Genomic DNA, 21,472 nt, shown 5'->3' with positions numbered 1-21,472 from the left:
ATAATTGCTATGCCAGAGACCCTTCATGGACTCCGTTGTCACCCTGACTGTTAAGCTTTATTTACCATGTGTTATCCAGTCACGTGAATCTGTGCTCCCTAAATAGCTCCTCTTAAATGGCTCTTAGACACAGTCCCTTCTGCCAGTTTCTTTACCTTCTTTATTCATTAAGGGAAAATCCCCACCATGTTTCTCCTCCTACCCCTCCCTATACTTTCTCTGAAATTATATTCATTTCAAAGACTGTACTCTGCTGCCTTTGAAGACCTATTCCCCTGTGGTTAGCCAGGACAGGTTGTCTTTCCCTAGGACTGAACCCAGTTTTCTAAATGATGTCTAGACACTCGGTGCATTAAAATGTCCAGCTAACCTTCACTATGTCATGTTTGTGCCCTGTGTGTTCTTCACGTTTGATGAGCGTCATACACAGCTAGCTATGTGAAGTAGGACAGGCCTGCCTGTCATTCTAGAACTTTATTGGCCGGTGCTGATGGGTGGTCAATTTGAAGCCAGCCTAGGTTACACAGCCAGTTTAAGTCCACTTGGAACTAGAAAACGGGACTATCTCTCAACACAAACAAACAAACAAACAAACAAACAAACAAAAAAAGAAATTAACCAGGGCTGATAACTAATCATTTCTTATGTAAATACTTCTCCAGAGCCGGGGAATGCTATTAATTTCACCAAAGTAAACTCTTCTTCAGTTCCGCTCTCAGCCCTTTCCATCCCATTAACTCCCTAGTACAGTCTGATAGTTGCCTGTATTATGTTTTATCTTGTAAATCTCCAGTTAAGATTAAGATAAACTTTGAGTTTTGTTGTCAGCTTAACAATTATTTCATTCTTGAAAAGTTTAGGTCAAATTTTTCTTCAATTAGTCTCACCTCCCACACACATGAATTCCTTTCTTTTTCTGATCATAACTGTTTACCATTTTCTGGGCCCACATAATTTTATGAGTTTTTCTTGAAAAACTAAGTCTGGTCAGATATGGTGGTGCATGCATTAGTCACACCACTTGGGAGGCAGAGGCAGGTAGATCTCTGTGAATTTGAGGCCTGCCTAGTCTACAAAGTGAGTTCCAAGTCAGCCAGGACTAAATAGTAAGGCCCTATATCAAAAGAAATAAAGGGAGGAAGGAAGGGAGGAAGTAACAGAGAAATAAACAAATGCAACAACAACAACAAACCACAACAAAATCTAAATCTGTATGTCACACTTCCACAAATCCACTGCTATCTCTATCTAGAAACTCTTTGCTTCTGTGATGTTATAAAACTCTGAGGAGCCAGGAGAGGTGGCACACGCCCTTAATCCCAGCACTGGGAGGCAGAGGCAGGTGGATCTCTGTGAGTTCAAGGCCAGCCTGGTCTACAGAGTGAGATCCAGGAAAGGCTCAAAGCTACACAGAGAAACCCTGTCTCGAAAAACAAAAACAACAAAGCAAACAAAAACTAAAAACAATAAATAAATAAATAAATAAATAAATAAATAAATAAATAAATAAATAAATAAAGCTCTGAGGTCAGAGAGCACATGATATTTGTATTTTTTGTATCTGCTGATAGCATTATTCTCTTCAATTTGTGTTTAATTTGAGGTTATAGTCTTAACACTCTCTGTTCTTTCATCCCTAAATGTGAGTCCAGTTGATAGTTAGATTCAGGGAGGTAGGAACATGAATGATCTAAACTATTACCATAAATGCAATGAGAATGTTTGCAATCTGTGCCTGTAGGGTTGAGTTTACTAGTAGAGAAGCTGAACATGCACCAACTCATAGAAGCATGGGATATGTCCATTACAAGATGAGGTGACGTAACTCATGTCAACTGTGAAGGTTTCTTTGCTGGCATGTTTGCTTTTTACGGCCAGCATGGTTAGAAAAGAAGAATTCAGAAATGGCTAAGTCTCTGGTATCCGATCCTTTAACTTGGAAGGCAGGAGTTACTTGAATTCGGTGCAAGGAATAGGAAATTCCTACCAAAAAGCCAAGCACTGTAAATTGACATAACATTTACAAATCATCAGAATTTTTTTTTTTTTCGAGAAAGAGTTTCTACATGCAGATTTGATGCCTGTCCTGGAATTCACTCTGAACACCAGGCTGGCCTCGAGCTCACAGAGATCCGCCTGGCTCTGCCTCCCAGTGCTGGGATTAAAGGTGTGCACCACTACCACCTGGTCAGAAAAAACCTTTCATATTGAAAATTAATTTTTAAAATGAAATTTAGTTTAAATCAAGATTAGGAAAATCATTTTGGAAGGCTATGAATAATGAAAATTCACAATGAAAATACATAATCAGTTAACTCACTTGGCTTTGGTTTCTATTTTAATAGATCAGAAATGGTTTTGACATGTGTTATTTCAGGTATGAATGACTTACATCTCTATATCCTTTGTCTTATATATAATTAAGGTATTTTGTCATACTCTGTTTTTATGCTCCCATGGAAGTTATGTATGTATACAAGTAATTATACATTAGGCCATACACTTACTCTTTATACTACTGCTAGAGAAAAAAAAAAAACATACCTTAAGAATAATTTAATTAGGGCGCCGGGTGGTGGTGGCCCACGCCTTTAATCCCAGCACTTGGGAGGCAGAGCCAGGTGGATCTCTGTGAGTTCGAGGCCAGCCTGGGCTACCAAGTGAGTTCCAGAAGAGGCACAAAGCTACACAGAGAAACCCTGTCTCGAAAAACCAAAAAAAAAAAAAAAAGAATAATTTAATTCTTGTAGAAGTCTATTAAGTCTAATTCCTTTGTATCTCATGTCATGACAAAGTCCCCTTATGTAGCCACTAGTCCATACATACACATAAGGTACTCATTGTTTGTAACCTGGTCATTAAACCTAGAACCTTTGTACTTAATGACTCCTAGATCAATAAAGAAATAACTGGAGAAGGAGCCATACCTGAAGGATGCACTTGACCACAAACTCCAAGATCATATACTGCTTATTAATTCCATGATATGTCTATTGAAGGATATTATACACTATTAGAAAATGGGAATCCTGGCTTTTTGTATCCATGATAGTAATATAAAATATTTGTTCAACAAGTAGTTGCTCCTACATTGGTGATTTTAGAATACCTTGTGAAATGTACTAATCATTTATAAAACGTGAAGCTAAATTAAGTATTCTATCTGAAAAGAAAACCAAGAAGAGGCTTGATTACTTTAATTTGATATTTGAAATCTGAAATTTCCAGATTTATCAGCTTGTGACTTGAAACTAGAAGTTGAGATCTATTTCTTAATACATAAGAATAGGAGAGACTCCGGGCGGTGGTGGTGAACGCCTTTAATCCCAGCACTCGGGAGGCAGAGGCAGGCGGAGCTCTGTGATTTTGAGGCCAGCCTGGTCTACAGAGCGAGATCCAGGAAAGGCACAAAGCTACACAGAGAAACCCTGTCTCGAAAAACCAAAAAAAAAAAAAAAAAAAGGAGAGACAAACAGGAAGATCTTAATTTATTTTTTTCCTACAGAAATAGTAAAAAAATGTGCTAGTATATTTAAAAACTTTCAAATATGTGAAATAAAAATATAATATTTATTTGGGGGTTAAATATGGGTATAAATTGATCCTGCCCTTACCTTATTCAGTAAGATTAGGGGGGAAAGCACAAGCTTTGTGATGATCCTACATATCAGCATATCCAGAAGGACCTTGAGAATTAAGAAGTACGTGTGTTATGCCAAGTACATGTTCAAAGTTGCCTCTTGAAAGTTGGAATTCACAGTTGCTCGTTCTAAATGTGCACCTCTCCATCACAGCCTTTCACTGCATGTGTCATGGTTATGTTATTTTTCTTCATGTTCCCTTTACTTTTATGTTTAAATAAACACAAGGACTGGAATCCCCGCCTCCAGAAGCAAGATCACTCATAATCCTGTCAAGTTAAAATTACTACATTAAAAGAAACTGTTAACTCTATTTTTACGTTTCCAATCATCTTCAGATGCGTTAACACAACTATGTATCTGTAGAAATACTATAAGTATAGATAACGTTCATGTTTCTTAAAATAGCTTACTTTAGTTAATCTATGAAGCAAAGCCAGTAATTTTGAAAGAAACATTTCTAAGAACACACAGACTGGCTCTGCTGAGATCTTGCTTACACACACAGAGTAGTCCGTTACTGCCACACTTGGACCCCCTCTAATCTTTGAACTCTTATTGTAGGTCACATATTACTAGCATACATACAGTCATATTGTTAAGTAGTTCACATGTTTTTTTGTTGGCTCCCTGAGTACCAGGCTGTGCAGACCAAGAACAACTTCACATATGTTTTTATACTCCTTGAAATACATACTCTGAAGGAATATTTGTAGGTTCTTTTTACAGTGGAAGAAACTGGATCAATACAGAATAACTGGAGAAAGAATCGTTCATTGGATGTTAGTCCACAAGGTCCAGGATCTTACACTGCTGATTAATTCTAGGCTACATTTTCTGAAGACTATTGTCCAGTATTACAAACTAGGAATCCTCACCTTTAAAATCTACAGTAGCACTAGAGTTTATCATTCAATAAATATATGAAATTTAATTTTTAACCTCTTTTATATGTATTCACCACTCCAATTGTGGTGACTGAACAGCATTGGAACTAAAATTTTTTAGAGGTTTCTAATTGACCCATAAACAGGAAGTAAGCTTTAGTGCTTAACATGAATATTTTGATAACATATGATATCACCTCCTTTTTACAAAACTGTACTAAATTTCAAACATTTCCCTAATATCCAAGTGGGCAATAATAAATAAGAGAACTATATACCAGCACTCTACCTGGGATACTTGGTATCTATAAGTGTAATCCTTATACCTCTGAAAGAGTAAATTTCCATACTTGGACATGCCAAGCAGCAAGAGATGCCTTGAATTTTAGATTGCTTTAAAAGTTATATACGCTGAATGCATATAGACAGTTTACTCACCATACAAAACAAAGAGAGTTTGTGCAGCTTACTTACATTTTATGTCAACACAATCCCAGTTTCTAGTGATTCCAGTGTGAATTAATATATCAAAAGATTTGTCAAGCAGAGAGACTAGACAAAAAGAAACTGGAGATTTGCTGGAATTGACAAAAATTTCGAATTGCTAAACAGGTGTAGCAAATAAATTCAGAATGAATTGACCAGTTTTATGAACAAGGAAATGATTAAGTAATTAGAATTAGCCCATTGTGTTATAAATAAAATAATCACTCTCCAAGCTGAAGAGTAGTAAGTGGCACATAGTTTTTTCTTCAGTTAAAGACCTGTTATGTTATGTCTGCAAAGAACAATTGACTAATGCTGTTTGTCCAAGTTTGATGAAAGCAAGTCTTCTGGGAGGCTTCCTGTAACCATTGTCTGCGGATCTCAGATGCCCCAGTCACACACCGACAGCTTTGCTTCTTGTATTCAAATTGACAAATAAGTCAAAAAAGGCAAGTTTAGGGGGCAAGAAGGGAGATTTCCTCTAATTCAACTGCTACCTTCATGTCCTTTCCATAGTTATAAAACCTTTCAAATTAGTCCCTTACTACATATGAGTAAGCCAATATCCAGAGACATGTTTTGGCTATACTACTGAGATCAGGCTTAGTATATAAAATGTCCAAGCCTGACCTGTTCAGTTCTTTTATTTTCTTTAATCACTCAACTAGATTTTATAAATGATTGGGGATATACACAATCTGAATCTCAAAATGATTTAGTAATAAAGAAGCTTCTGTTCAAGTTATTACTCAAAAGAATATTATTATAAATGCTGAAAAAAATGAAAATCTTCAATGAACTCGAAGACACATTTGAAAATACACATTAGCAGAACTTTTAATGTCCCATTTCTTTTATGTTTAGTTCCCACTTCAATTTGTTGGTAATTGGCCCTGTAGTTTTCCACAAGAAAATTTGTTAAAGACACCATCAGTAGCCTTCTTAGGAGTTATTTTTTCATGTCATGGTTTCTACACTGAGTGGAATTTTTATTTTATCTAACAGATAACTTGTTCCTTTGAGTTAAATTTGCATACTTCATCTTGTCACTAGTAATTTCAAGGGCTGATGTTAGTCAGCATGAGTGACTCATTCAACTTAGTCAAACAAAAGTAATGTCCTTAAATATGCATCTTTCCAAAATTTAACCATATTCACATTTATTTTTGTATACAAATGTAGATACATAAACACATCTCAAAATGAAACACTTAATAGACATGTTCAGAATTTCCCCTAATGTTTCTCAACCCACTTGTAATGTTTCAGATTTCACATTCTCATATTATTATAACTTACCTAAGTTTACCAAATATTAAATTATAGTGCAAAGAATGAACACTTTTACTTTTGGGGGCATTATTCCAGTCCTACTGTTCTGTATATTATTTTATTTTAAGAGTTACTAAATGTCCTGTTTTTTTCCTGTCTTGTTCACTGGGCAAACAGGGGTAGATGGTCCCCCTCCCTAGATAGGAGGCGACCTCCTAGCCCCAGGATTCAAATCCAGCATGCATCTCCGGAGAATGACAGGTACTAGTCACGTCCTCACAGACAAGTGGCTTTAGAGGCTCACAGGCTACAGAAAGAAGGAAATGGAGGGGATCTTGGTGATGGCATTATTCCATCCGCGAGCCAGAGTGAGGCATGCAGTTCTGTCAGGGATTGCACTCAAGTCTGAGAGAGCACCTCAACATATTTATGGTAACAAGAAGGCATAGAAAATGGGTTATTTAAAATACAACCAGGATCCAGTGAAGAGATACGTTTTAATATGTCTTTGTTTCAGGGTTTTTAATTTTTAGAAGCGTTTATGGATCACTTAGGTCTGCATAGGGATAAATAGAAACTTTGAGGTGCATCAGGATATACTAAAACTGTGCTGCAGAACGTATTCTTTGTTGCATTGCTTGCCAATTTAATCTCAGCTGTGTTTGCTTTGTTACTGTGTGTACCTACCAAGAAGGAACTGTAAGCTTTGGGGTATATTTCAAGCATGGTGTAAAGAAGGACATCTGGTTCTTGTACTTCATGTATTGTGTTTAAATTATTGTCAAGAGCTAGGGTCAGTCAAGTAGGAACATTTTCAAGACAAAACCTCTCTGCACTGAATCCACTCCATGCTGTCCTGTAAAGATGTCACAGTGTGTTCCTCCCTTTGTCGCTGTCCTCAGTTTGCCATTCTCCTGTTTTGTGATGTCTAATATATACATACATATTATTTAAATATTTCAGTGTTTCCTGTGCATTCTCACAGAAGTCTTGGGATTTGTGAGACATTTCTCTTCAGTTGAAATTCAGTGAACACATTGATAATATTTATTAGACAGATGAACTCTGAAATTGCTACATGCAATGGAGATAGTTTTATGAGCATATCTATTCTTTTGCATTAATTATGTATATATGTCACTTAGTAATTGTAGCCTTACCAAAGTGGTAATGTTTGTTTTCTGAATATGTGCACAATCAGGACATCTCCATAACTTGGTAGATAGGATATCTAAATTGCTTTAGATGAATTTGTATCACTTGACAATGATGAGAAAGAATATAAACTGGTATTTTATAAAATTTCCATATTATTTTCACATGTTGAATACTAAAACTCTTAATGTGGCCTGAATTTGCATAATTAGAACTTAAAATTAATCACAATACTACTGTTACATTTCTAGGACTGAATTTATGGAATTAGAGAATTAATAAACTCCCAGTTTACATGTGGGCAAGATCATTTTAAATAAGAATGTAAAATAATTTTAGAAGTAAATTGAAAGTTGTAGATCTGTATTGCTGCTCACTCATTCAATGAATTCTGTGCCCTATACTCTGATGGGTGATGTCAGGTCATTGATTAAGACAACCAAGGTACTGGCCATGAAATAGTTGAGAATTTCCATTTAGAGTAAAAGTCTTTGAATGTATGCCAAAACAGAACAGTGATTTAATATAAAGTAATGGCTGAACCTTACTCAAATTATAGTGAATGTAAATGTACTTCAGTTGGCATTTATTAAGCAAAATACACAAAAGTAATAGCTCTGATCTTAGCATACACAAGATCATATTACTTTCAATTAACAACATATCAATCCTTTCTACAGATTTCCTAATTTCTGTATATGTAGGTGCAAGATAGATGTTTAGAACAGAAATGAACTTTACAAAATTTGAATCTTGTTTTTGCTTCTCTGTAATGATATATCCTTAAAGAGTCTCTATATTTAACCATAAGAAATGGATTTAAAATAGTTCAATTATTATTTATTGCTATGGAAAATAGAAAATAGTAAACTTTATCAAGCTATAAGAATAATATGCATCCGTAAAAATGAGAGGAGAATTACTCTTAACTAATTATAGATTTGTAAATATTCATGTCAACCTCTTAACCAAACTTAATAAGCACATGCTACCTCACATGAGTGTTACTTAATCATTTTGAGTGTCCTATCAATGTCTAAACAAAATGAGTGTAACGTTAGATTGTGGTGATATATTATGTACCCTAATAAAATTTGCCTGAAGATCAGAGAGACAAAGGAATAAGCCACTGCCATGTCTTACCTCTAGGACTCCTCAGCCTGAAAAGGCCTTAGTTCCTGTCTCCTCATGCCTTTTATACCTTTCTCTATCCAGCCGTATCACTTCCTTCTTGGTGCTGGAATTAAATGTGTGTGTGTTTCCCAAGCAAAGGCATGAGATCTAAAGTGCTCTGATTAAAGGCGTGAGACTTCCAGGTATTGGATTAAAGGTGTGTGCCACCACTGTGTGGCTCTGTTCCTCTCCTAGACTGAGTTGATCTCATGTAGTCCAGGGTGGCTTTGATCTTTTCCTCCCCAATGCTAGGATTAAAGGCATGTGCCACCACTGCCTGGCCTCTATGTTTAATCTACGGGCTTGTTCTGTTCTCTGATCTTCAGGCAAATTTTATTAGGGTACACAATATGTCATCACATTAGATTTAAGTACAATGAATAATGTGGTCGTGGACATTATTAGTTCACCTTTAGCATTGGTAACCAATAATACTCCTGATTCATTAATGACTTATATAGTTGGGACTAGATGTCTTATCAAGGTCATAAAGCATTTCTTTGCCCCTCTTTTTTCCCCACAGCACAAATATGGGCATGGACATATATGCATGCAACCATGTCTGCATAATGCAGTGCGAACAAGAGGCATTCTTCATGTTTTCTCAGGTGGTACCATCCACTTATTCAGCTTGAACATGGAGATGTATTTATCTAGGTCCAAATTTTTTTTCTGGCTCTTGTGTGATATTTAAAACAAAACAAAAGCAAGCAAGCAAACAAACAACAACAACAACAACACAACCCTAGTTAGAACCCTTGGGGAATATTCCTGACTTTAAAATTATAAAGATCTCCTAGAAGTTTTTATTAAGTTAGTCACACCAAGATTTGTATTGGAAAAGTTTCACATTGGTTTATCTGGTACTGTGAATGTGCTGGAACTTGTACTGATACTTTGAAAGTAATGGAAATATTTGACAAAAATCACTATTTTTCTTGAAATTTACTCAGATGATGTCATACCCACTGGACTTGGTATCAGTTGAGTTTTTTAGTTTCAGCAGCTGAAAAACTATTTTACAAATAAACATATTAACTTTCTTTTTTTTCCCCTCATACCTTTTACTTCTCTGCAAAATGACCTGACTGATCATATCAAGTGATTCATTTTGATTTAAAATGATCTTTCTCTATGGACTATTTTGATGCAATCAGCAAATCCTTGCCATTTGGACACACACAACACATGTCAGCTGCTGTGCACAGGTAGAGCTAGTATACGACCACTTACTAATGGAGTGTGTCTCTACCCACTTTGCTGTGTGTACCAAAAGGTAACAAGATGTGTCAGATTATAAAATCTTAGTGTGTGTAGTGAGTGTTGCACTCCCACATATGAAATCAGCACTGTAACAAAAGGGTGAATGATTCTTAAGTTCTATGCATGTACATGTCCATTACTAATCTTGCTTGAATTTATTATTTCTTCCCAAATAGATTAGGACGTAAGATGTTACAGGTAGGCATTCCACTTTCAAACAACGTAAGCCATAGAAAGCCATAAACAACATAAGCATTCTGTACACACAGAGATTCATTCTCATGCCATCACTATTCTGTATAATGAAAAATACCCACTGGTAGATTTGTGTTACATTTTCCCCTAAACCAAAACATACTATATTATGTCAAATTTCTAATAAATATTATTAAATAATATTACAAGTTTAATAATTCTGTTGTATACTATATGTAATATTTTCTTATATATATTACACACACATATATATAATAGTTTTATGATGTCTTCAGAAAATATTTGTTTACTTATAATGTCAGGGAATTGGATTAACTAAAATTTGAAAAGGGAAGTATTCCCCAAAGAGATGTTAATTATTTCTTATTTTGATTATACATTAAAAATATGAGTGCTAAAATTAATATAAATAAAAATAGTATTTAAGTGGAATTTCAAGCAAGTTTGATTAGAGATAGGTCCAGTTTTCTAATTACAACTTTTGCTTCAATTCAATAAAATAAAATAAGCATGTACTTTACATTTGAATGTGTCTTTACGGCTTTTAAATAACTGAATATCTGCCATAAGGTGCTAGGGTTTCATATTTCTGAGTAAATCATAAGACTAGGCTAAGTACTAAACCTGAAGAATAGGAAAAATTTGCATTTTACATACTTGTATTTTTGATCCATGGAAACATTATAAATAATAAAATAATGGTAAAGATTACTAGAACTTTTTGTAAAGCTAAAATTCATGAAAATGTAATGGTTTACTAGCTGATTACAGCCTGGGGTACAAGTGTTAAGTCACATGAAATTTTCTAGCATTGTTTCTGTTTGCAAATTTAGCTAGTTATAAATGGAGTAGCTGAATTCTCATGTTCTGTAAGACTCTAAGATTGAGCCTGAGCAACGTGGCCCCATTATAATAAAACATATGCTACTACCATAAAATAAATGACAATTCCTTATGCATAAACTTTAATAAACCAGAAATCATGCTTTATTTATGGAATTTTCTCTTATATTGAAGCCCAGAAAATTTACAATTGAATTATTACATGTGTATTTGATGTAAAGCGAATCATATTTTCAGAGTTACTTCTTTTTACTCAGTGCAAATTTTGACTGTCGAAATCCACTAAAATATACATATAATGTCTTATAATCTTAATTAATATATAAAGTCATAAACATTGTATATATTTTTGGGTACCATGTGATGTGTTGCTTGTGTGTACACATTATGTTATGCTTAAATCCCAAGGTTAATATATCTGTTCCCTCAAACATTATTTCTACAGTGAAGATTTTAAGTCTCTTCTAGATTTCAGATATATAGAGTATATTATCATCTATTTTCACTCTTGTTAAAATATAGCCTACCTCTTGATCTATCAAAGTATAACTAATAATGTTGATCAAACATTTCCCTTCTCCCAAACCCTTATAGTTACCCCCAGATTCTGGCCCCGTATTTATTACTGAAATTGATCATTAAAAAATTTTGTCATTATAGCAGCAGTTTTCAAACAAAACATTCCACAGATATGAAGCACATTTTGAATGAGTAATGTTACAGTGGAAATCCGACTACACCAAGATCCTGACAGTAGAACCTTAAGGTGATTGATGTACAACATGGAAGTATTTCATTTCCCTGTGACCTGTTTTGTGATCACATGATTAATAATTTTGATTGTATATAATATAAATAACATTTCTATGGCACCTACTTAATCCTCTATTTATATTAGTGATAGGTATGACTAAATATACAATATATCCATTGCTACGAATAGTGGATCTAAAAGAAAAAAGACATTAGAATTTTGTTTTCTATTTTTGTTCCTGCTTTGCAGTGAGTTTTGCCATTAAAGTGAACCATTTTTGCTCTATTTGAGGATCTTCTCGAGCAGTTACAAGAATTATAAAGATATATTCTTGTAGGTGTCATTAGAAGAATCTTTCACAAAACTTATAATGGCCTTGAAAGACCTTAACAGACAGTGTACAGCAACACCAGTATGAAAGATGTGTGGACCTGTGAATGGTTGTAACATTACATATCATTGACTGTGAATTGCATACCATTATAAATTCCTGAGAGTAGGTGTACTTGGGGCAAATAAATGTTACTACCACTTAATACTGTACCTTTATGGCACTCAACACTTTCTGGTTCTTAGAAGTGCTTAACAACCACAAAATCCAGATTCTGTGGAACATTCCAAAACTACCAATACACAATCCAAATGCTAAGCAATAATTAATATCTTTAGAATTAGTGTGCCTGTGGGTGATAGTATTGTTATTTGTAACTTTGGGGGTAGAAGCAAGTGAGACACAGGGAGGTCAAGTACCTTGACTAAAGTCATTTAGTTTACCAGAAGAGCTGAGATCAAATCCTGTCTGACACTACAATTTACACATTGGGCTACTCTGCTCTGGTTAGATCATGACAGAGACTGTTGCTGAGGCCATGGACTCTCTGCTTACCTCCTAGCTTTACATGATGACTGTTAAGAGCAAATGAGCTAACCTTTCAAAGCCTCAGTCTTTGTATCCTTCAAAGGGGTAAAAGAGCAGTGCCTCCCTTTTGCGATTGGTCAGTTTAGATAACATAATAAAAGGTCAGGGCTGAAGGTCTTCATAAATGTCATATATCCTTCGGCCCTCAACATCTAGTGTCCAGGAGGCACTGAAATTCTAAGTAAGAATAGATACAGGCCTCAACATTTTCTGAAGAAAGGACTTTGGACAATGTAATAGGAATAAATTATAAAGATTCAGTAATAACACAAGAGTACATATTCTTACAAATTTTGAAAAGTATGTGTTTGTATGCCATGATACTTTATATTATTTTTAAAAATATATTGCACTATGATAACTTTGTGAAATGAGGTTTGACTTATTCAATTGCAAAAATCATTTAGATATATGTGTCTTATATACACACATTTGTATATACATTTTATCATGTTATACACCTTAAATACATAGCTGTCATAAGTTTTGTATACAGAGATACATTATCAGTGCCCACCCATAATAGTGATTTTGTTCACATAATAGTTCAGGCATTTAGGCTAAGTAAGTACATGTAAGGTACATTAAGGATTATCTCTTTCTCTCTCACTTTCTCTATGTACATTGCTTTTAGGAGGAAATGACATTTTAATTTCCAGATGTTAAGTGTTATGTGTACTTTTTGAAAGTAAAATTAGAGGCTTTATTCTCTGTTTTATCAAGTGTAGCTAGTTTTTGTATTTCTCCCTACTTAACCTAGGCACTTTTATTATTGATTACTAAGCAGTTCTCATGGTTGGGTTTAATGTGTTCACCTCTGTCAACATCTTTCATGCTTTTCTCTTCATACTTTGGTGATGGCAAACAAAAATCCCCTAGAGCCCAATGTTTCAAAGCTTCAAAAGAAATGGTCACTTAACTCCTGTGTGGTCTTTCAGCACCTAAATCATTACCATTGTAGCATTGATCATCATAGATTTCATCCTTTTTTTTTTTTTAATTCATTGGCGGAAGTCAAGTTACTGAGTAAGAGTCCACACCAGATCATTGCTATAGATGTGCTCATTTAAAGCAATGCAATGTCAGCTTCTCATGTCGCCTGTCAGCCACTGTGTCTTCCACAGAGCATCCATTCTGATGTCCATATTTTATTTATTTGTTTTTTTTAATTGTGACAGTATTTTCTGACAAAACCATTGAGTTAAGCTAAGTTGTCATTGTTCATGTCTTATTTTTTTCACTGTTTGATGTGACTGTAGCTTTATTCATCATCTATCTTGTATTTCTTTAACATTTCATTCCCACAGGCACTCCAGAAAGTCTGAAAGATCTAGCATCCAAAAACAGACTAGGAAAGGCACAGCCTCTGATGCAGACAGGTAGGCTTGCTGTCGTGGTGTGCCGCCATCTCCCTTTTGTGTAGACCCAGGAGTGCCCTGCCTCTCCCTTAACGTTCCCCTTCACAGACACAAACGGTGACGCTCCAAGTGTCTTGTGGACATGACTCGACTGCTATGTGAGAAAAGTGGCTGAAGACATGAAACAATGTCCCTGTGGGGTCTGCCCTTATATAGTAGGTGTTTTAAAACAAACAAGCCACCATGGGTTTTCTTCATGACCAATCTCATCGCTGTGGAGGGCTGGACACATACTCATTCTTATACATGTGCTGGAACTTTGATGCTTTGTTTCTGTGATCCCATCAAATGTGTCCAGGGAACTGGAAAGTGTAAATAATTTGAGTGTGTAAGTGTGTATTCCATATTTGAACAATATCATCTTTTCAAAAAGTCTTATTTTTCTACAGAGGTGCAATCTAAGATTCTAGGTTTTTATAGCTGTACTTATTTGCTGTGTTTATGTATTAAAATAATCGAAGGAATTATAGATGATTTGCAATTTTTCCAGTTTTAAAGGTGCTGTATACTTTTAGGTAAAACATACCAACACTTCTTTTGACACAGCTACAGAAACACCTAGAAAGTCCTAGTATAGACTGAGAATCCTTCAAAGCATGAATGGAAACACAGGTGAATGAGTGTGCTCAGTATCAGATGTATTTCAGGCATAATGAAAACAGGTATGAATAGTGCATTGGGAATTTGAAAATATTCAATAGACCATCCTTACTTAACTAAATTAATAGATAAAATTTGGTGTAAGTTTGAAACAGGAAAATATGTGAAAACATATAAAACTTGAAAAGAATTTTTTAGTTTACGTACCTATTCTTGAATGGAAATGCAGAGGATGGGAAAGAAAATGAAGCTAAAAATTTAACTGGAGACTTCTTAAGAATTTAAGACTGACATGACCATGTCATTTTAATGTACTGAAGACTCAATTTATTTATAAATTGTTGTCCTTAAACTGGGAAGTGGGTATTTGATTTCAACTTTCAGAATTATAGATCCATTTGAAAACAGTTTGGGGGCTGGAGAGATCGCTCAGAAGTTAAGAACACTGACTGCTCTTCCAGAGGTCTTGGGTTCAATTCCTAGCAACCACATGGTTGCACACAATGAGATCTGTTGCCTTCTTCTGGCATGCAGTCATACATACAGGCAGAACATTGTATACATAATAAATAAATAAATATTAAGAAATAAATAAAGAAAGAAAGAGAACAGTTTGGAAGGTATATCAAAATACCAAGAGTAGATGGTGGAAGACATCAGTGAGACAGAGCCTGTACAGTTCAGTGGTTTATTCAGTCCATAAAATCATGCCACTTTGAGGTCTAGTTTAAGGAATGAGTAGTGATCAGCAAAAATAAAGGCATTTCTTTATTATAGATTTGAAATCTGAAAAAACATTCAGAGGAGAGATGTCAAAGGATTGGTTAAAATGGAGAAAGGGAAACACAGCTGAAATCTAATAATCCACAGAGAAGTTGATCCTTTAGAGAAACACTTTACCAAAGACAAGGATATGGGGGGACTGAGAACGTGTGAGTAGAAGAAACAAAACAAAACAGTAATTGGACTGTGAGGAAGAAGTTGAGGCATGGAATACTGCCGGCTGGTTACTAGCAATGAATACGTGCCTTTACATCCTTCAGTCTTGGCTCAGCTGAAAACACCAGCCTCTAATATGTGTGGTATTCTTGGTTTATGACTAAAGTACTTGATTGATTTTTATGGGAATCTAAGTTACATGACTAACTTTTAAGCAAATTGTTGAATACTGGTTACAAGGAAGTTGACCTGTATGTTCTAGGTCACATTAACTGTAGTTGCTGCAGGAGCTCTGAATTGGTGTGTTGCTAAGGTGAGTTAGTTCACCATGTGAAGGCTTTGGGCATTGATTCTGTTTCTTCATCTTTCCCCTCTTTTTCTTTGATTTCCTCTCATCCCCCTTCCAACTCCCTCCTTCCTCCTCCTGTCTTCCTCCCTTCCTCCCTTCCTTTTTTTTTTTAATTGCCTTTAATGAAAATCAAGGTCATGTTATTGTTAGACAATACTCTACCAGTTGGCAATACTCCGAAATTGGAAATTGATTCTTTGGAAGCTAATAACCTCCACAAAGAAATCTGACATTTCAGTTTTGCTAGGGCTTCTGCAAAACATAGCTGTGAAATTATCAGGACTTTAAGTTTGTCTGAAGCAAACTTATCCTTGGTGGGAACAGCCTCACAAGAAAAGATTTTGAAATATTCCGTGACCTGTCAGAGGTGGAGAGCAGGTACAGTTGACACCGTCTTCTGCTCCCAACCACTTTAGCGCGACTTCATCTTCCCTTTCGCCTTTTTTTTTCCTTTTATATAATAGACAGTTTTTCATACAACATATTCTGATTAAAGTCGCCCCTCTCCATTCCTCCCTGTCCCTTCCCATGGCCCCTCCCATACCCTTTCTGTCTTTCATTAGAAAACAAACAGGCTCCTAAGGAATAACAATAAGATGACAAAAGATAAATAGAAAAGCCAACAAATTGGCATATGAGAAAATGGCAAAACATGAAAAAAAAAGCCAAAGTGAACTCTCTACTAAGATAAAATTTCACTTTTCACCCCCATGCCAGTTCAGCTGAGTGTAAAGCCCCATCATCTGTCCATCCCACTCCTGTGGCATTGGTTTTGTTTGTGTTTTTTTTTTTTGTTTTTTGTGGTACCCTATCTGACTGGATGTTTTGCTTGTACTATCATTTAGAATTGCCTACAGGTGTATTTTTTAAATAATTTTTGTATTTGAAAAACTTTTCCTTTCCTTTTACAAGCCAACCCTACCCCCCTCCCTCCCTTCTCCCACACCCCTCCACCTCCCTCCATCTCACTCCCATCCCCTCCTCATAGAGGGAACTTTTTATGTGTTATAGCTGTGTGAAGGAGCCTTTACAGGCCTGTAAAAAGGCTGTCATAGACGAGACCATTTTGGAACTTAAATACTAGGTACATTCTCACCTTTTCAGCAAATCATTAAAAACAGAAACCCCAAAACCTTAATTTTAAAGCTTCAGTTGGGACTAGTTGCAAAAATAGAAATGTCTGGCTAAAGATCTAAGATTTTGAGGTGAAGTGTGTTTAGTCCAACTTAACACAGTAGAGTTAAGCGAAGGAAGTCAGGCTGTGATTTAATCCAGAGGTAAATATTTAGATACGCACTTGCAGATGGTGAGCTACTGCATACATATATGAGTATACCCATGGCAGATTATACAAACTAGATTTATTAATTGTCATTTGCATACATTTCTATTTGCAAACTCTCAGAGCATGATTCCTTTAAACCCTATGAAATCACTCAATTTTAGATGCATGTTTATATTTTGTTATAAATTCTAATTTTTTGTCCCATGCTATAAAAACGAGTCCTGTTTCAGTAACAATATCTTGAGTAATGTAAAAGAATATCCCTCTAGCATGTTGAAGCTTTATGTTTGAGTATTCAGCACAAAAGTAAAGAAGCAATCATACACACCTCTCACCTTTCAGAAAAGAAGGCCCCTGTTGTTTTTCAGCAAACCTGTGCAGATCCTGTCTCTAGCTTTCTTCTCTCATCTTTCTGCAAGTTACTGAATGATCCTCAGTTTTATTTATAAAATAGTGATAATTATACTTCAAAGGGTGAACAGTACAAAAATTCGTAGATATATGCACATATGTATCCATGTAAATGCACACACACACACACACACACACACACACACACACACACACACACACAGAGCTTAGCATGTAGATGTCCCTATACTAACATTAAAGGTCTTGCTGTTAGTTATCTTATTATTTCTTAGATCTTATTTCCTCTTTTTTCTGCCATCCATTCTTGGTTTCCTTCTCTAACATGATCACTCTAAGTCTCTCCCATTCTTTTTACATTCTTTCCTTCTATTATATCTCATTTTGTCAAAATGACCAAGGCTCAACAGCCTTGATTCTTTCAACTCCACACTGTTGTACCTTGAAATTCTTGTTCAGTTCTCCTTTCCATTTGCCTAAACAAACCATACTTAATTCCATTACCTTTCCTCTGCAAAACTTTGGTCATCTCTTTACAACTTTACTCTCTTGGAACTCAGGCTGTGACCATATCCCTGTCTTGCTCAAAGTGGCTTTATCCATCCTCTGGGCTGCACTCCGTAAACTGACTTGTAGCAAGAACTTTTTTTGCTAATGGGACAGTGGGAAGTTATTTTGTGTAGAAGAAAAAAAGAACCAAACAGATCTTGTGCAAAATGTTTGACTTGGAACAACTTAGGTTCTTTTCAGTCTGCCAGCCTCCCCTCAGCTCAAACACAGCTCTCCAAGTGACATATTATAGAGCAGTACAGTATTCACGCAGAATCCATTTATATATTTCTGAAAATGGTTTGTTATAACCTTTTCATATTATTGGATGAAATATAAAAGTCCACCAAAATTATTCTTATCTAAAGTCACACTTGAGTTGTTCTTAAGGGGTTAGATATTTCCCCAAGAAATGAAGTAGGATTATCATAAAATTGTAGTATCCAAGAGATGCTCTATTACTAATATGAAAACTGTACAATTAAAACTTTAAATCACAACCAAAACAGGTATTTTGAACAATCTGATTCTCATAATTTAATGGCTTATAAAGAAGAATAGATAAAACGTTGTTTAGTGTTGGAAATAATATGTCATATAAATTTTTCCCATCTCAGTTTGATATAGTTGAGCTCACATGCAAGTCAATTAGAACAGGTGAACTATTTGAATAGGTAGAATGTTATCAGATTCTTTTTATGTTGGAAGTGGCAATGACAGGTGAGCTTTTGGGGCATGACTCAGTATCGAAAGAAGCCTTAATCCACAGTCCAAGAGGATAAAATGCACCTTTGTTACAGGTGTAAGCTGCACTCTCTTGTTCTCTGAAAATTGACATTTTCTTTTTCATTGTTCTGAAATAGAAGACATAACTTGAAGCAGAAATCAGACTTGTTGTAAAGAAAATATTTACTTAAGGGAAGGAATATGGAGCTAATGGAGTAAAATCTTCATAAATGCATTTTGGGTAACCAATATGTATTATTCTCACACTTAAAGACAATAAACACATTTTTCTATTATTGCTGTTAAAGGAGGAGATGTTGTTAAATTTTTGTCAGGATGATACGTATCAGGTATTTTTTTACATCACTTAATTAAAATAGTTCTAAAATGATGAAAGTATCAAAAGCATGCATCTGTTTTATGAAGATATGCATATGTATGTATATGTATCCATTTAATTCAGAAAGTTGCTTCATAATGATTTTGAATACCATATGAAGATAACTACCATTGTATTCACAAACGTATTTTAGGTACCTTCATATCTGAGAGAACTGGTTTTACCCACACATTAACCATTTGTGCTTAACCAAGTGCTTAAATTAATAAAATACTGTTCAAGCTTTATTTTTATTTCTTAGTCTTATACTAAGATGAAGAAACATGCTCTTTTGGTTTTCTATGTACCATAGTCTTACTTCTTGCCCTGTAGAACTATGACATTGTTAAAAAAAATGCACACATTTATTTAGATTTCACATTCCTATAGAACACCATGGAAAGACCACAGTGTTCCTCATTCTAATTTCACATCCTCATTCAATCAAGAAATCTTTATTGTGTTCCCCCTCCAAAAAAAAAAAAAGATTGAATTCTTTGACTCTGGAGGGTTCATATGAAGTTGATGATAGGAGGGCAACTTAGGTTGAAACTTTATAAAGTGACATATGCTTAGATAAGAGTGACATTTCCATCTCAGTAACTGTGTGATGAGTGTTCCTCTTGTACTTAAAAAAACACTTTAAGAGTATCCAGGTTTTCCTTGGACAAATGTGTTGGTATTAAGTTAATGAAACCTGCTGACTGAAGATCTTTTTTGGCACTAATGTTTTAGGGTTCTCCCATCATGCCTTTCTAGAAGGGGATACGCAATCCCAAGAGCAACTGATCAACCAGTCATTAGGGGAAAGCATCCCACTCGCTCCCGGTCGAGCGAGCACTCTAGTGTCAGAACCCTGTGTTCTATGCACCACCTTGCCCCTGGAGGGTCGGCGCCACCTTCTCCGCTTCTGACAAGGTTGCTATTCAGTGTCCAACCCAGCATTCGTGTCCTGCTGCCGGGTGTTGGTGTGGTGTTGTTCCTTCCTGAGCACTCGAAGCTTTCACTCATTCTGACACCATAGTTTTTTTTAATCTTCTCTTTGTGGCACTTAATCCTCTCCACATCCTCTACCACGTGCATCTATCTTCATCATGCTGGCAGTATTCTCTAGTTCCTGCCAGTTAGCTGCCATTGAAAATTAAATCTGGCTGTGTTCTGTCCTTTCATCTGTTTGTGGCATATCATATAGACTTTATTATGTGAAATGCTTTATGATGAGTTTACTCACAATTAAATATCTATTTGTTTATTAAAGTATAAGAGAATGTTATAAAGTAACCTTTCATGTGTGTTCACAAAACCATATAGTGTTTAAAATTCCTTTAGTTACAGAGTGTTTGAATGCCAGCAGATGGAGGTCAGTTTTATCTGGGCAGGGATGAAGTATCTGCATGCCTCTCATATTCTCATTTCCAATTTTAATCCTCACATCAGAATATCCTGTAGCATGTGTCCAAGGTTATTTGAAATCCTTTTCAAGGTTTGTTTTCTGTTTCTATTGAAAAAGAATGCACAACTTATTGGAAAGTAATGGCAGGCTGTGCATCAAGAACTTATTGTTATGAATGACTCTAAAAGGCACGTGAGTGTAGCTTGCAGCTGCTTGGCAACGTGCCTTCATAACTATATATATTATATACAGTTTGAGATCCAGAGGCTGTGGTTAGTTCTGTCAGGATACTAACAAAAAGTAATGTCTTTAAGAAAGTGCAGCCTCAGAGAAAGAGAGTCACATTCTGCTTAATTCAAGGATTTACTACACAGAATGTGTATGTGCCTCCTTCGGCCTCTGGTTATAGTAGTCCTTCTACATGTGTCGTTTAAGGTATTTGATTTTGCTGCTAGTAACCCAGTTAGGTGTTTTATGCCTGATTTAGTAGTGACTGGAAAAGGCAAAAATGCTTCTGCCGGACTGTACTGGAATTTCACCCGCCCTTTGCTGTTTGCCTGCAGAACGCACCGACAAGGAAGCCCAACCCAGTCTCCTCCAGCAGACACGTCCTTCAGCAGCCGCCGGGGAAGACAGCTTCCACAGGTGCCGGTTCGAAGTGGCAGTATAGAACAAGGTATCCGAACAAGAGAGCTCTTTGTCCGAACACCTGGAGTTGAGAAACTCCTCCTCTCCACACTCCCTTTAGTTAAATGACACCGTGTTGATCATACGCAACTCTCTGAATCCTAGGAATTTAAGTTTCATGTCATTTTATCCCCAGCACCTACCTTGAGTGGTCCATGCCACAAAGCAA

At 35.7% G+C, this 21,472-nt stretch overlaps 1 protein-coding gene across 23 annotated transcripts in view; it reads left to right on the top strand.

Moving 5' to 3' along the window:
* Positions 1–21,472, top strand: part of Rims1 (regulating synaptic membrane exocytosis 1) — a 480,632-nt gene that overhangs the window by 346,801 nt on the left and 112,359 nt on the right. For 7 of the 23 annotated variants that reach the window (XM_076557939.1, XM_076557934.1, XM_076557932.1 and 4 more), the window contains one exon: positions 21,180–21,292. In XM_076557939.1, the coding sequence (XP_076414054.1) occupies positions 21,180–21,292 (113 nt within the window). Of the gene's footprint in view, positions 1–6,463; positions 6,548–13,916; positions 13,989–19,958; positions 20,142–21,179; positions 21,293–21,472 lie in introns of all 23 variants that reach the window. The other 16 variants (XM_076557945.1, XM_076557944.1, XM_076557933.1 and 13 more) reach the window with 5 other exon arrangements.

Source organism: Peromyscus maniculatus, chromosome 21, assembly GCF_049852395.1.
Source record: "Peromyscus maniculatus bairdii isolate BWxNUB_F1_BW_parent chromosome 21, HU_Pman_BW_mat_3.1, whole genome shotgun sequence".
Classification (NCBI taxonomy): domain Eukaryota; kingdom Metazoa; phylum Chordata; class Mammalia; order Rodentia; family Cricetidae; genus Peromyscus; species Peromyscus maniculatus.
This window is presented reverse-complemented; position numbering and strand designations above follow the sequence as displayed.